Below are 15825 nucleotides of genomic sequence, written 5' to 3'. Positions count from 1 at the left end.
CCACAGTTAGAGATCAGCACTTCAGGATGCAGCTGCCCTTGTCTATACATATCACATAACCATACCAGTACAGTCTCTTCTCTCTTGCACACCACATCTGATGCTTCTTATGCCTAATTTTTCTCTCTAAACACACTCTGTTGTACATGCATACTGATATTGCACATCCGGAGAAGCATACTAGTCTTATTTTTTTTAAGCATTCACATGTCCTCTGTAGTTACAGCCCACGTTTCACTGCTGTGTAGCATGGCTGCTTGCATACAGGCATCATACAATCTGCTTTTCACTTTGAGGGAGAGGCCCTTTGTTACCAACAAAGGTAGATGCTCTCTGAACTTTGCCCAGCCTATTATTATTATAGCAGCTATGCTCTCAGAGCATCCACTTTTAAGTATCCTCGCTGGCATTTGATGAAGTCTATTTTCTGTACATTTCCAGTGTTTATTGTATTGATACATCTGCCACACACAAAGTCTACTTTCTCTCTTAACTTTCCTCTGATATTGCTGCACCTTTTATGTGTCCATAGCTTGTGCTGAGTACAACTTATGGAGTTTCTACCTACACCTTTTCCACTTATTGAGCAGGGCCATCTCCTTGAAGGAATCTGTGATTTGTCTGTTTTCCTACTTACTAAGACTTTGGTCTTTGCTAAATTAACTCGAGGCCCTTTGATTCCAGACCTTACTTCCACCTTTCTTCTCTAGTTCTGGTAGTGATTCAGCTCTAAGAACAAGGTCATCAGCTTAGAGGTGCTCCCAAGGGCAGCTCGGTTTAAATTCCTCTGTTATTGCCTGGAGGACTCTGGTAAACAAGAGGGGGCTGAGGACTAATCCTTGGTGATCTCTTGCTTGCACCCTGAATTCATTGCTATACTCATTGCCAATCCTCACCTTACTGACAGCATCCTTGTACATGACTTTTACAGCTCTCACCAACAATTCATCTATCTCTAGTTTCCACATTAACCACCAGATAAGGGCACAGGTGACCCTGTCAAAAGCTTTCTCCATGTCAACAAAAGCCAAGTACAAAGGTTTATTTTTGGCTAAATACTTCTCTTGCAGCTGCCTAACCAGAAATATAGTATCAGTGGTGCTTCTTCCTGGCTCAAAACCAACCTGCATCTCATCTAGACTAACACACTTTCTAATTAGTTGGGCTATGACCCTCTCCATGACTTTCATCACCTGAGCCAATAATTTGATACCTCTAATTATTTCTGTCTAAGGTGTCACCTTTACTTTTGTAGCAGTTGACTATGATGTTGTTACACCAGTCCTTGGGTATGACTCCCTCATGGACAACCTGATTAACAATAAGGGTGACTAGACCATAACCCACATCACCAGATATTTTAAGCATCTCAGCAGTGATTCCTGATGGGCCAGGGGCTTTCCCTGTCTTCATGTCCTTCATGGCTTTATCTATTAAGCTTGTCTATTTGGATAGCTGTTCCCTCTGTTGAATCCACATTAGGCGGAGTTCTCAACATTTAGCAGCCTTTCATAGTGACACTTCCAAGCGTCTTTCTTTCTGCAAGTGAACCACCATCCACGCAAATGCACTTGTAACAGGATCTGGAATCGGTACCACTGAAGGGGTGTCCGATCCGATCCCGTCACATTCAATTTAGTTAAATATAACAGACGAAGTCAGGTTATCTGGGAAAGACAGCAAATGTTGTTTATTACTCGTGATGGTGTACATATTTCTGAGGGGAAATGACAGCCGAATCTTTGTACTGCTTCTTGTTGGTTGATTGAAGTGATTTGATGTGGTCCGTTGCTAAGCCGGTGTAGAGTTCTCAGAGACTACCAAATGCACGTCTGTTCACGAGGGCTGAAAGGGCCAGAGAGAGTGAGTGGATGGACTGTGTTTTAGGGGTCAGTTTCCTGCACATGCACATGGGGAAGACTTCCGGTGGCCACCCGGAAGTAGTCCCATTCTGCGCATGCGCGCTGTACCTTACACAGCAGCATGACTACATGGCTCCCCCTCGAGTGCGGAAGTACGAAAACAAGAAAATTTGTAGTGGTGCTGCAGAAAAACAGATGGCTTGCCGATCCCCCAGAAGATTCGGTACACAATATGATACAAAAAACAAGAAATTTGAAAGAAAGTTAAATATAAATTGTCTTTGAGAGTTTCTTGGGCCAATGCACTGTTCTGCCCGATCTTGTAATATACGGTGTGCTCGAGGCACCCGTTGACGGCGAAGGTGGTGTTGTGGGAGCCGGTGAAGGCAAAGGTGTCTGTGCAGGTGAAGGTGTTGTTAAAGGTGCATAGGTGGGTGTGGCAACGTTGTCATCAAAAGATGAAGACGCCTCAAAGTATGCTTTCTTCAGTCGGTCCACGGAAACGGTCTCCGAATGACCATTTATTTCAATGGTAAAAACCTTAGGTGTGCGAGAAAGCACACGGAAAGGTCCTTTATAAGGAGAAACAAGTGGTCCCTTGACAGAGTCGTCCCGAACAAAAACATGTGACCAAGTGTCCATATCCGGTGGGAGATGGGATGGTGGAGATTGTTTCCTGGGAACCATGGGTGGAAGATTCGAAAAATAGGAACGCAGTCTGGCGACATAGGTCGCCGGATCATGGGGCTGGGAAGTGTCTGGCACCAACATCGTACAAGGCAATGCCAGTGTGGTACCATACAGTAGCTCTGCAGAAGAAAACCCCAGGTCTGCCTTGACAGCAGTGCGACAACCGAGAAGTACAATCAGCAGAAATTCAATCCAGGACTGTGGATCTGAAGAGGCAAGAAGAGCGGCCTTGAGCTGTCTATGGAACCGTTCAACTAATCCATTAGACGCTGGATGATAGCTGGTAGTGTGAATATGATGCACACCTAAAATGCGCGACAATTCGCGAAATAGCGAAGCTTCAAACTGACGTCCACGATCAGTAGTCAATCTGGACGGAACTCCGAAACGGGAAATCCAGTTTGAAACGAAGGCTCGTGCAACAGTCTCAGCAGAAATGTCTGCTATCGGAATGGCTTCTGGCCAGCGGGAGAAACGATCGACACAAGATAACAGATAAGAAAACCCGCGAATCACAGGCCATGGTCCAACCAGATCGATGTGGACATGGCGAAAACGGGCCTCCGTAGGGGGGAAATGTCCAAGCGGGGCACGAACGTGCCGTCGAATCTTGGACCGTTGACACTTGGAGCAGGTGCGTGTCCAAGAAGTAATAGTGCGACGCATATTCGGCCAGAAAAACCGAGCAGTGATCAGCTTAAGGGTGGCAGCGATGCCAGGATGTGATAAGGAGTGCAGTGCTTCAAACACTGAGCATTGATGATTCTCAGGCATGAGTGGCCTGGGAGAACCAGTGGAAGTATCACAAAGAATGGTGCCTTCGGCTGACGGAAGCGGAAGGTAGGAAAACTGGCAACAGGAGAACTTGGGAGAAGTTAAGTCTAACGACGCCAAAGGTGGCTGCTCCTGCGAGATGGCACTTAAGTCGATAGCAGCAGGAGACGAAAGGGCACAGACTGGAAGGCGAGAGAGAGCGTCAGCAGGAACGTTCCCTTTTCCAGGTATGTGTCGAATGTTACTAGTGAATTGAGAGATAAAATCCAGGTGCCGGAAAGCACGAGGCAAGAGTTTGTCCGTTTTTGAACACAGTGCAAACGTAAGGGGCTTGTGATCTGTATAGATCACAAAATCTCGCCCTTCAAGTTGATGCTGGAAATGGCGAAAATCAGACTCGCCCTTTCGCGCCAAATGAAGGGGAGACGCCCATGGGCTGGTGGAGGGGCGTATAAGGCCAAGTTGAAGCATGTGCTCAAACTCAGCCCTAGCCGTTTTTAGATGGTCAGGCGTAAGGCGCTGTGGGCGCGAAAAAACAGGCGGCCCAGTGGTGGTGATAAAATGAAGGGTCGAGTGGGTAGGCTTTTCCGGTTGAAAGGCAATGTCCACTAGCTCCAGAAATGAAGCTAAAAGAGAGTGAAAAGCGTCTTCAGAGGTGGCAACAAAGAATGTCGGGCTAAGGACCACATCGGTGGAACTCCCAGTCGGCATAGAGAGTGACGTCATACTGTCAAGAAGCCTCCGACGCCTGACGTCCACCAATAGATTAAACCTATCCAAGAAATCAGCGCCGAGAATAGGATGCGGGATGTCAGCGATGACGAAAACCCATTGAAAATCTCGACGAAGGTTGATGTTGAGGCGCAGCGAAATCTGACTGAAGGTGGTTATGGGAGACGAGTCAATGGCATGCAAGACAATTGAAGAGCGCTTGGGCTTGTCTGCAGTCAGACGAAGGGGCCAGATGCTGCAACAAGAGCCGGTGTCCACCATGAAGAATTTCTTCGACACCAGATCTTTTACAAAGAACGCACGATTTTTTGGAAATGAGAAGGAAGAAGGTGACGTGCTCACCTCCTCCGGATTTAGTTTCCCGAGGGCTGGAAAGTGCACGGCTGGGTACACCGTTCTGCCTTTTTGGCATACTTTGAATGGTACCAGCACCAGCCGGAACGAGAAACAGAGTCACTCTGACTACGGGAAACAGAGCCACTGCGACTACGACTGCGAGGTCGGCGCCCGATCGCACGGCACAGATCATCGATTCGCTGTGTAAGCACATCGATCTTCTCGGCTAATGAATTATGCGTCGGAGAAACTGTCGGAGGGGGCTCTGTACATGCATACAGGCTCCGCGATGGAGATGGTCCCAAAAATTCTAATATTTTATCGGCCATCGTAGCAATCTGGTCCACTGACACAGACTCCAGTGCCGTGGCCAACCTGCAAGTGGGCAGGCAACCTGGAGAAAAATATCTTCTGCAAGAGTGGCGCGTCTGCTGCGTTCCCGCTTAGCTCCCTTAGGTGGCGCAGGAACTGGGATGGAGTCCTGTCCCCCAACTGTTCGTCGGCCATTAGTTCATTAAATTGACTCTCCTCCGACCACGTGTTGCAGCGGAGCATTTCGGCCTTTACTGACGCGTATGTGGGGTCAGGGTGGGGACTCATTATGAGATCCCTGACCGATGTGGCGAGTCGGGAAGGCAAACTCGAGTATAGCAGATGCAACTGCTGCTGTGGAGGAACGGCATGTGCGGCAAAATGCGACTCCACCTGGGCAAGCCACAGACCCACATCCCCTGTGAATGAAGGCAAACCTGATGCAGCCATGTTTGTCCGAAGAATCGCCTGTCAGAAAGGGGCAGAAGGTAAGAACGAGAAGTGGAGAACACGTGGAACCGACAAAGCAAATAAAAAAAAAATCGTGTTTTGTGTACTGGTGTGTACCTCGTGGGTAGTAAAGAATAAGTGTGTGTGCACAAAGGAAAAACAAAAGCTACAGAAAAGAAAAAAAAATAATGTGTGTGTGTTTTTTTTTTTTTTAGTGTACTGAGTGCGATGAATAAAACTTTTGTTTGTACGCACCTTCGCCGTCCTGAAAGGAAAAGAAAAATGAAAGTGAAAACTGAGTGTTCAGCGTGCTAACTGGCAAAACCTGTTTGCTGCGTCTTCTGTTCTTTTTTTTTTTTTTTTTTACTCAGGGTCACCAATTGTAACAGGATCTGGAATCGGTACCACTGAAGGGGTGTCCGATCCGATCCCGTCACATTCAATTTAGTTAAATATAACAGACGAAGTCAGGTTATCTGGGAAAGACAGCAAATGTTGTTTATTACTCGTGATGGTGTACGTATTTCTGAGGGGAAACGACAGCTGAATCTTTGTACTGCTTCTTGTTGGTTGATTGAAGTGATTCGATGTGGTCCATTGCTAAGCCGGTGTAGAGTTCTCAGAGACTACCAAATGCACGTCTGTTGTTCACGAGGGCTGAAAGGGCCAGAGAGAGTGAGTGGATGGACTGTGTTTTAGGGGTCAGTTTCCCGCACATGCGCATGGGGAAGACTTCCGGTGGCCACCCGGAAGTAGTCCCATTCTGCGCATGCGCGCTGAACCTTACACAGCAGCATCACTACACACTTCTTTCCAACAACATCACAATTTTCCCTGACACACTGTCTTGCAAACTGTTAATTTAAAAATTTTTCTTTTTAGTTCATATATCATTGGAAGAGGAAAGTTGTAATGTTTTGAACTAACTCATTCATTGAAGAGTGGAAAATTATGTCCCTTGGCATGGGTCTTTTTTTTTCTTTTAGTTCTCATTTGTAGCAAACACATCATTACACACAAACTGAAATTAAAAATAAAATTGAAGCCCTATACACTGGGGAACAGGGCTTTTGTTGTCCGATGTTGGATACATGTTTCCTACTAATTCTGTGGTGCTGATTTCAAAAATGAAATCCATTTTGCTCTATCATGTCAAGATTTTTCACAAACTTAGATCTCCATTTTTCAACATTTCTGGTATTGTCACCATTTCTAAGGATAGATTTGACTTCATCAAATGCAAACCCATGTATGGAGGTTAACATAACTTTGAAAACATAGTTTTCAATGTCATTTAAAGTAAATACAACTACAAAAGTTAAAAAAAAGTCATGATTTAAGTATCTTTAGTAAATACAAATATTAAACTTGAGCAACTTCCACTATTTTCAATTTAACCAGTTTCAAATGTCATGATAACAGAAATGTCCTTCATACAATTAGACATTAAGAAATAACATATTTTTGTGATCATGTTTGCAGAATTTGTTTGCAGATATGCCCATCCCTTGCTTAATTTAATATGAATATGTAGCGAGGCACTAGAAGCCAGCACCATTTTGTATGAGATCTCGCCAGTAGCCATTACCATGTCCAAAACAGGAGCAAGATGTCGCCTGCAGCCATTTGCCGTGTGTGAGACAACAGCAAGACTCTCACCGGCAATGACTATTTAAGCAGGAGAATTAAGACATTCTCTTTCTTCCTTCTCGCTTATGCTGAGAAACATTGCGAACCTGCAGCTCACAGTGGACTCTTATCCTGCTCTAACTTTACCTGTTAGCTCCTGAGGTAATGAACTTCACGTGAAACGAGCTATAACGAACCATGCGCTGCCATAAAGATGGGAGTGAGCCACATGAACGAGAACTAAAAATAAACTATTGAATTGCACTCTGCTTGTAAGTTTCTTCATGTTCCAGATCCGTAAGATGACAGAAATAATTGTAATGGGAGAAGGAGATACTCCACATGTATCACAAGCCTTCAGTTCCATTATAGCTATTATTGCAAACTAGGCAAGACATGTTTTGTTGAACTTTTAACTGTTTCTTATGAAAATTGGTATTTTGAATGTGCCCTTAGTGTTTTAATTGTGTGGACACATGGGTCAAGGTCACTTGTCATCAAGCATGGTCAAAGAACTGTAAAAAGAACTTCAGGGTATGTATGCTCTTTATGGAACTTTGCCATCACAAATCTGCATTCACTTACTTTATAACTGTTGAAAATTCTGAAAATGCTTTTCCCAGGTGACAACAGGCTTGAATATGTTTTGTATTTCAGAAATATGGCCAGTTGTGAGAGAAGAGAATGTAAAAACAGCCCCGATGTCTTCTGCTTATTTCTGGATTAGGCAGTGAAACAAAATCACAGATTTTGTGAAGAAAGCTTACCTTACTTCCTTACTTACTTTAGCATGGAACTGGATGACAAGACAGTCTGGACACCCCACATAATGTGCAAAACATGTGTTGAAACACTGAGACAGTAACTGCTTCAAATACTTAAGCAGAAAGTTTCCAGTTTTGTCTTGTGAGAAAATTAAGATTGATGTGTTTGATGGGCCACATATTAAGTGGCTGTTGCAGGATGAACTATTTTTGGAGATCATGTCTGGCATTGAAAAAGAAGCATATAATGCTTTTGCTGCAGTTGTGTCTGATTTTCTGGGAAACAGGAAGCCATCAAATTATGAAGATCTTGTGCAGACCCTGTTAACCAGTTTTCAAGCACTGGGCTGCAACATAAGTGTAAATGTGCATTTTATCAGGACTACTTCCTTGAAAATCATAAGGCAATAAGTGATGAGCAAGGAGAAAGATTCAACCAAGATATCAAAGCAAGTGGAACACCAACATAATGTTGTTTACTGCAGGTCACTACAAAAAGACTGTTATGATGCAATTTATTCATATAAAGCAGCAAAGACAGAGTTCATTTCTTGAGTAGCTGAAACTCCAGTTTGACAGAAATATCTATCCTAATATGTGTAATTAAACATTTTGTGTAATATATTTGTTAAACTATAAAAAGTGCTATTTGGTTTGTGCTAGTTTCTTATTTCAGTCTTGCATTCAATGGCAAAATTCTTTTTTAACAAAAAACTTGATGTGATAGAAAATTTCTGATGGTATTTCTGAAACCATCACCATCAAATTAGGTAGGATTAATTGCAAAACACAAAATCATTTAAAATGTTTTTCAAAAATGTTCCCCAGTGTTATCAATAGAATAATAAAAACAGCTAACCAGTTCTACTACTTACAGACAAACAATACAATTGTGCTTATTCAAAGAGTAAGCTAAAGAAGAAAAAAACTTGACATGATAGAAGAAAATTAACTGTAGTTTTGAAATCATCATTTCAATTTTAGTCATGCCAATTTTTGTCTAAATCAAGTGAAAAGGCAAACTTACCAGAAACTATGTTCAAAATTGTTTCACCTGTGTTGTGTTAGCCACCTGAAGACTTTTCCATATTTTCTAGTTTAATTACTGCATTGAAGATCGTTCTAATGGCATAGAGCTTTTTTTGAAGATGAATTCTAAGCATTCAAGAATCAAATCTATAAATATGCTTGGTCAGTTTTTCTGTCTATACTTCAGTGAATCATAGATTGGGCCAATACATTTTTTTTAGCACCCAAATATCTTATGTAGCAGTTATTTATAAATGCATTTATTGAAATTAATATTGGGTCAAAACTATGAGAAGTTTGCATTAAAAACGTAATTCCTTGTATTCATAATTGGTAACTGTATCAGAGGAAAAGTACTTTGTTATAAAAGCACAAGATCAAAGAATATATAAAAATTTTGAAATTTTATATTTATATTTATTGATTTTGAAATAATAACTTTATAATAGTCAAATTTTATATAATTATTTTTAAAAAATAATAATGATTTCATATTTCTTTCCTTTGATGGCATCAAGTTGATTAAAAACCTAGTGAAGAATCAATGTGATTGAGCCTCTAAAGTGTTGGTTGCTTGGTTCACAGGTCTCGTGCTTAAACTGTGCAATAATATAATAACAGCTGTTAATCATAAATGGATGATTTAATAAATAATGATGTACATAGCTATACTATGCATTCATACATTTTCATTCTTCTCAGTTCTGAATTTAAATCTTGTTTAAGTTGACTTTGTCCTTCATTCATATGGGATCATTAAAATAAGAATCAATAATATTCTCCTCTAACAAGATGTTAATATTGGTTTCACATTTTAACACAAGATCAGCAAGTTATGGGGAGGAGCTAGTCAATTACATTGACCCCAGTACTCAACTGGTACTAATTTTGTCAATCCCCAAAAGGATGAAAGACAATGTCAACCTCCATGGAATTTGAACTCAGAATGTAAGAACAGACAAAATCATTTTGGCCTGGGTGGTAATGATTCTGCCAGCTTGCTGCCTTAAATATTGTTAATATTGAAATGAAAATGGAAAGTTTCTTTTTTAATTGCAGCATTGAATACCGAACCCCAGATCCTCCAAGAGTTGTTCTGAATAAATTGGAAATGAAAGGTTACTCCATGGTAGGCATGGCCGGCGTTGGTCAAACTTGCATTTGGACCATGCATAAACCAGCAAGTAAGGAAGGTAATACAACTACCTCAAATGAGAGAAATGGTTTTTAATTTGCTTTGATCCAAGTTAATGTATTGGTTACTCTAACTTGTTACACTAACATGTTGCTGACTAATCAAGAAATATCCAATAGGGATGAAAACAAATAAATAAAACATGAAATTATATATTTTAAATAATAATAAAGATTGGTGAGTTGGCTGAATGTCATGTATTACTTAGTTTCTTGCTTTTATATTTTGAGTTCAAATCTTTCTGGGATTGATTTGCCTTTCATTCCTCTAGGACCGAAAAATAACTACCATTAATATATTCCAGTCAATTCCATCAACTGTACCTTCTCCCCAGTTAAAAAGATAAACAGCTTCCTGTCTTTTAAAAAAAAAATCACTATTAACCCTTTTGATGCCAAGCTGCCAGAGACCACCCTTGGTTCTATGATACAAATTTCTTGTTTTAAAATGATCTAAATCGAAACTTCCTATCAAAATTCTGTATTAATTTATGTTCCAAACAGTAGCTTAATAATGACAAAGATATTTTACTACATTCTTCATTATTTTCAAAATCAGTTTGAAACAAAGGCAGCATAGTTTAGCAGAAATATGCTAACAAAGGGTTAATAAAGATAAATTAAAATTAAATAAATCTAATTTCAACATTTTAAAATATCTTTTAAGCATATTATTTGTTGGCCACCAGTTATTGGAGTGGCAAAAATAGTAGAACACTAAAATAAATTTACATTGTTTACATTTGACGGATATTTGTCCTCATCTTGTTTGTTATTAACACAATGTTTCGGCTGATATACCCTCCAGCCTTCATCAGGTGTCTTGGGGAAATTTTGAACCTAGGTTCTTATTCCATAGGTATTTTTCGGTGTTATTATTATTTATTATTATTATTCACCTGATGAAGGCTAGAGGGTATATCATCCGAAATGTGTTAACAAACAAGATGAGGACAAATATCCATCAAATGTAAATAATGTACATAATTCCTCATCTCTTAAATATATTAACTAAATACTTACTTCTGCAATCTTAATTCAAATTCTTTCAGTATTCATTTTGCCTTCCACCTTTCTGGGGGTCAATAAATAGTTACTATGCATGAAAAGAGATTGATTCAATTGGCTATAGTCATCAACTACAAATTTATGGGCTAGTATCAATGAAAGAAATTGTTAATCTTTGGTCAGAAATTGTTTTTATTATATCAAATTACCACATGCCTGTATTTAGACAGGAATCCCTGTGCGTGTACAATTCTCCATTGGCCTACTGGTAGATTTATAAAACAAAGAATGACTTGAACATCCTCACCACAATCTTTATTATTAAAGTTTAACTAATGACTTTGTCCTCTCCCATGACAAACAGTCATTTGTAGAACTCATTTGGATTCTATTGACATTAATTACTACATCTCAGCCAAAGTGAAAAAACAAAAAACAAAAAAGAGTGAAAAAAAAGCAGTAACATCTTTGAGAATCAAGAGCTATTTCTGACTTTTGATCACATGACTATAAATAATAATGAACTTTTTTTTTTACTATTATTCTTTTTACTTTTTATCAAATTAATTTAAACTTTTTTCAATGATCATGCAAGCAGTAATCAAAACCAATTACAGACCTGGCAAACAAGCAAACAATTATGAAAATCACTGGAGTTAATGGTCTGTAATTTGTTATAAGAATTAATTTTGTTAATATTTCTCAAAATTTAATTGTTGAAATTTCTCTTTTTTCTTTTTCTCTTTATGAACGTCTACAGTTTTTATTTATTTATTTGTTTGTTTTTAATATATAAGGCACAATTTTATCATGCATGAATCTGACAGTCTTATTGTGTCCCAGGCAATGTTGGCAAATTCTTAAGTGCTATCTTTAGGCCATGGTTTGCAATACACAAGATTACTGTCTACTACAACCACTACTTCTACTAATACCACTATAAATAATAATAATAATAATAATAATAATAATAATAATTCCTTTATTGACTACATCAATGAAAAAGGCATTTAGAACAGCAAGGATTTACATATACAAAGGACAGTGGGGATTTAGATATACATGTGTAAACAATAAAACAATAATTGAAATAATGTTGATGATGATTTCTCGTTGACACCAAACCACAAATTAACAAGAGAACCAAGTGACAGAATCAGTCACAGTTTATATCTGGTTTGTAGACTGAATACTGGTGTAATTTTAATTCAGAATCTCGTGGATTTAACTGAGGTGTTTTGTTCGGTATTCAACTGTATATACCATTCCAGTGCTTTTTAGAAAATTATAATTATGAAAATAATTGACTCTAACATAAGCACAAAGCCATACATTTTAGGGGAAGGATATAGCTGAATAAATATATCTCCTTGACAATCATTCATTCTTTTGAAAAGTATAAGTTGATCCTGCAGGATTTGAACTTCAGAATGTAACTAAGGATTGAAAATAAATACTGCAAGATATTTTCTCCACTTCTCTGCTTATTCTGCCATTTCACTGGCCTCCAAAACTATAATGATGGTTCTAATTGCAAATAATAATGGAGTTTTATTACAAAACCATCAGCAAAAACCTTTATCAGAAATTTAACACTTTCATTACCATATATCTGTTGAAATACTCTGCCTTTGTTAAAATTGATTTTGAAAATAACAAACATTTTAGTAAAATAACTTACCCCTAATTAAGCTTATTTTTGGAACATAAATGAACATGAAATTTTTATGGAAGGTTTTAAATTAAATCCCTTTAAAACATCAAGTTTGTATCATGAATCATATTGGTTGTTACCAAGAGGGTTAAAGATTCTTTGTTAAAAAGTTTTGTTTTTTGAAAATGAAACAAAGTATAAGAATTTTTTTCAAAGATCAATGAAATCTTATTTTTATTTTATTATTTTTTGAGAAACTGAGAAATCTTTAAAAACTGGCTTTATTGAGTAACTCGTGAGTACAGTATTTACAATATTATTAGCTTTAATAAATCTGTTATCCATATAAATATACTCAAGGCTTTAAGTTTTGAACCAAGCACAGTAACTGTGCCTGGTTCAGGTACAGTTACTGTGCAATTTCAATTTATTGCAATTCTTCTGACCTAGAGAACCTTTCTGTATATCTTCCACCTAATGAATTATGCTGGAATAGATGATTTTAGAGATTCTGCATTCATTTAGCATACATAATATTCAACATTTTCAATGTGAAAAAATAAAAAAAATTTTAAGATTATGGTCCTGCTAGAAATTCGAAATTTCACAAGTCTTTATGTAACATCAGTCGATTAGTTACACTGCTTTCACATATTCCCATGATTCTCTGTCAGCATTTAATTCCATTATTATAAATTTGCATTGGGAGCTTGAGTCATAGTGGATCTTTCATTGGTTGGTTACACAACCATGGACACTGCTTCTATAGATGCATTTCAGTTACTCTCTTGATAGAGCTTGGTGATCCTGGCTCTTGATCTAGGATTCCTCTGCTCAGCTTCAGTGTAAGAAGCACCAATGGCTAAGTTGAGCTCTTCTGTTACCTCTTCGCTATCCGCCATGCTGCAGTCCCATGACTTCATCATATCTCTGGCTGAATGGGTGCTTTGCCTTGTTAAAGGGCAAACCATAACTATGTAACTTATGTAACTTAGAAAATGTAAAATTTCCTTAAATAAAGAAATCATTAATATCATTAGTATTTAATCATAGATTAGGTAGTAAGATATTTGAGAATCAGACTAAATGTCATAATGTGTATAGTTTCCTTTGTTCCCAGTTTTGAGTTCAAAATAGAACCAGGCAGCTTGATATAAAGACTATTAAGTACCCTACTCCAAGAAATGATGGAAAATCTGAAGCAGATGTGAAACTGAGAGCTGAAATTATGAATCTCTTACAAACTTCCAATATCTCAACACTAATGAAGTAACCTGCTATTTTATGGAATAATGAGATATGAAAATATCTTTTGTAATGAACTATGTGTAGTCCTGATTGACTAAATGGATAGTATATTGGCCTACCTGCTGACGTACTATGAGTTCAAATCTGCTGTAGGTAATTCATGTTTCTAGAAAGATTGGTTTCATCCACCTATTTGTGAGAAATTGGTACTGGATCATCTGGATATGTAAATGTTCTTTATGATAGACTAGTACTTTATTCATGGGAGGATTTTTTTCTGTCATCCATTCAATGTCATGAAACCAAAGCTAAACATTGGCTTCTTAAAAGTCTAACAGAAATTAGGGTGTATTTGCATTTGACAATGATACAGAGAAGATTGATATTGTTGCTGAGACAATCAGTAAACATAAATGTGTGTGCATGTGTGCTTAAATAATGTGTGTGTGTGTGTGAAGCAGAAACAAAGTGGCTGAGTATAGAAGCAAATTACTATCTCATAGAAATTAGTTCTCTCCCAGAGCAGTCATTTTTTTTTTAGTATATTTTGGCTGTACAGTTAATTTAAGCTGTTCATATAGCTATCAGGAATAGGTATGACATCTTTTGGTTATGTTATATGCAGTAGACTAGTATTACATTCAGAGAGATCTATCTCATGCACATAACACAATAAAAATTGAAACTTAGTACCAGTTCTGAAAAGTTTTTGCAACTTAGAAGACTGATATGTTTATTTTAAGGTGGTATACCAACCTAATTCACTTTTTATCACCCAAAACTTATCAAATAACCCAGAGTAATTAGTTAGGAGTATCTCGTTATTTTACACCAACTTTGTCAAAGAAACCTGCTTTAATATGGGTAAGATAGCACTTATAGCAAGCAACAACATGTAGGGACTGAGCTCACAGAGAACTGTCTCTGCAGTCAAGGTTTTATTCCCAATTGCAGCTATTTCACTTTTCTAATATCTTTTAGAAATCTTATGAGTTACAAATCCCATCCTCCCACTTACTCCTGAATTAAATGGAGCAGATAATCTATATATTATTATATATATCTGACCTCAGAAGACAAAATAATTGCCATTATTTATTGCACTGGTGCATGTGGTATAACATTGTTGAATTATCAAAATAATATGCATGTGTGCATGTACTTCTGTTCATGTGATCATGTGCACGGGCATGCAGCATTGTAAACAAACAACAAACTACATATCGTTTATATGGTATTTCTACTGCATACAAATAGCTGCACTAACATTTGATATCTGTCTACAACTAGGTGGCCTTAGCCATTGAAAGTTAAGTAACTTGGTCATGGATGTAGAATAGAATGAACGACAATCTTTTCAGTAATATACCAACATGCTTCAGTTTGTTGACCAGATGCTAATTTTCTTCCTTTATATTACTCTGAGTGTGTGTGTGTGTGTGTGTGTGTGTGTGTGTGTGTATGTGTATACATCTGTTATTATAAAATGTTTTTGATCAGAAAGTGAATGTGTAATCTGTGTATATAAACAATGTAAATACAGTTTTTGTGGTTTTGACATGATGGTGCTGGTGGCAGCGGCGGTGACGATGATGATGATGACTTTGAGGATGAGGATATTTGCTGTAGCCCATCTTTTACACAAAAGAAAAACATGTACATGTTAACACTTCCAACCAATTAAGATCAGAAGCCATGAGAGCCATTGCCTGATGTTGCATGAGAGCAACATAATAATAAATGCTCTGAGGCAATACCAGGTAGTGGCCCACATGGCTTCTGATTTTAACTGACTGGAAATGTTAACATGTACATGTATTTTTTTTTGGAGGGGTCAGGGAGTTCCTGTAAAAAATGGGCTACAGCAAATATTCTGGTCAATACCACAGATTTGCTTGCCATCTGCTTGGCTCTAACCACTTCAGCATGTTCTTTAGCAGCTGACAATATGTGCATCTTTGATCATGAGCAGTAGTAGGGAAGCATCATAGCCATGTGCTGAGAGGAATTCTTTGAGGTTTGAATAATTCATCTTTGGAAACATGGGTGTGTCATTCATTATCCTTATTCAGGGACCTTTTGAACAAAGATGGGCTCCAGGACCTGAAGAAAATTATAACTGGGCCCCACCTGCAAGATCATG

At 38.1% G+C, this 15825-nt stretch overlaps 1 protein-coding gene across 2 annotated transcripts in view; it reads left to right on the top strand.

Moving 5' to 3' along the window:
• Positions 1-15825, top strand: part of LOC115217057 (GTP cyclohydrolase 1 feedback regulatory protein) — a 53702-nt gene that overhangs the window by 28622 nt on the left and 9255 nt on the right. The window contains exon 3 of one of the 2 annotated variants that reach the window (XM_029786637.2): positions 9638-9771. In XM_029786637.2, the coding sequence (XP_029642497.1) occupies positions 9638-9771 (134 nt within the window). The remainder of the gene's footprint in view (positions 1-9637; positions 9772-15825) is intronic. The other variant, XM_029786638.2, reaches the window with a different exon arrangement.

This window comes from Octopus sinensis, linkage group LG11 (genome assembly GCF_006345805.1).
Source record: "Octopus sinensis linkage group LG11, ASM634580v1, whole genome shotgun sequence".
NCBI lineage: Eukaryota > Metazoa > Mollusca > Cephalopoda > Octopoda > Octopodidae > Octopus > Octopus sinensis.
Note: the sequence above shows the minus strand (reverse complement) of the source record. Positions and strands in the feature narration are given on the sequence as shown.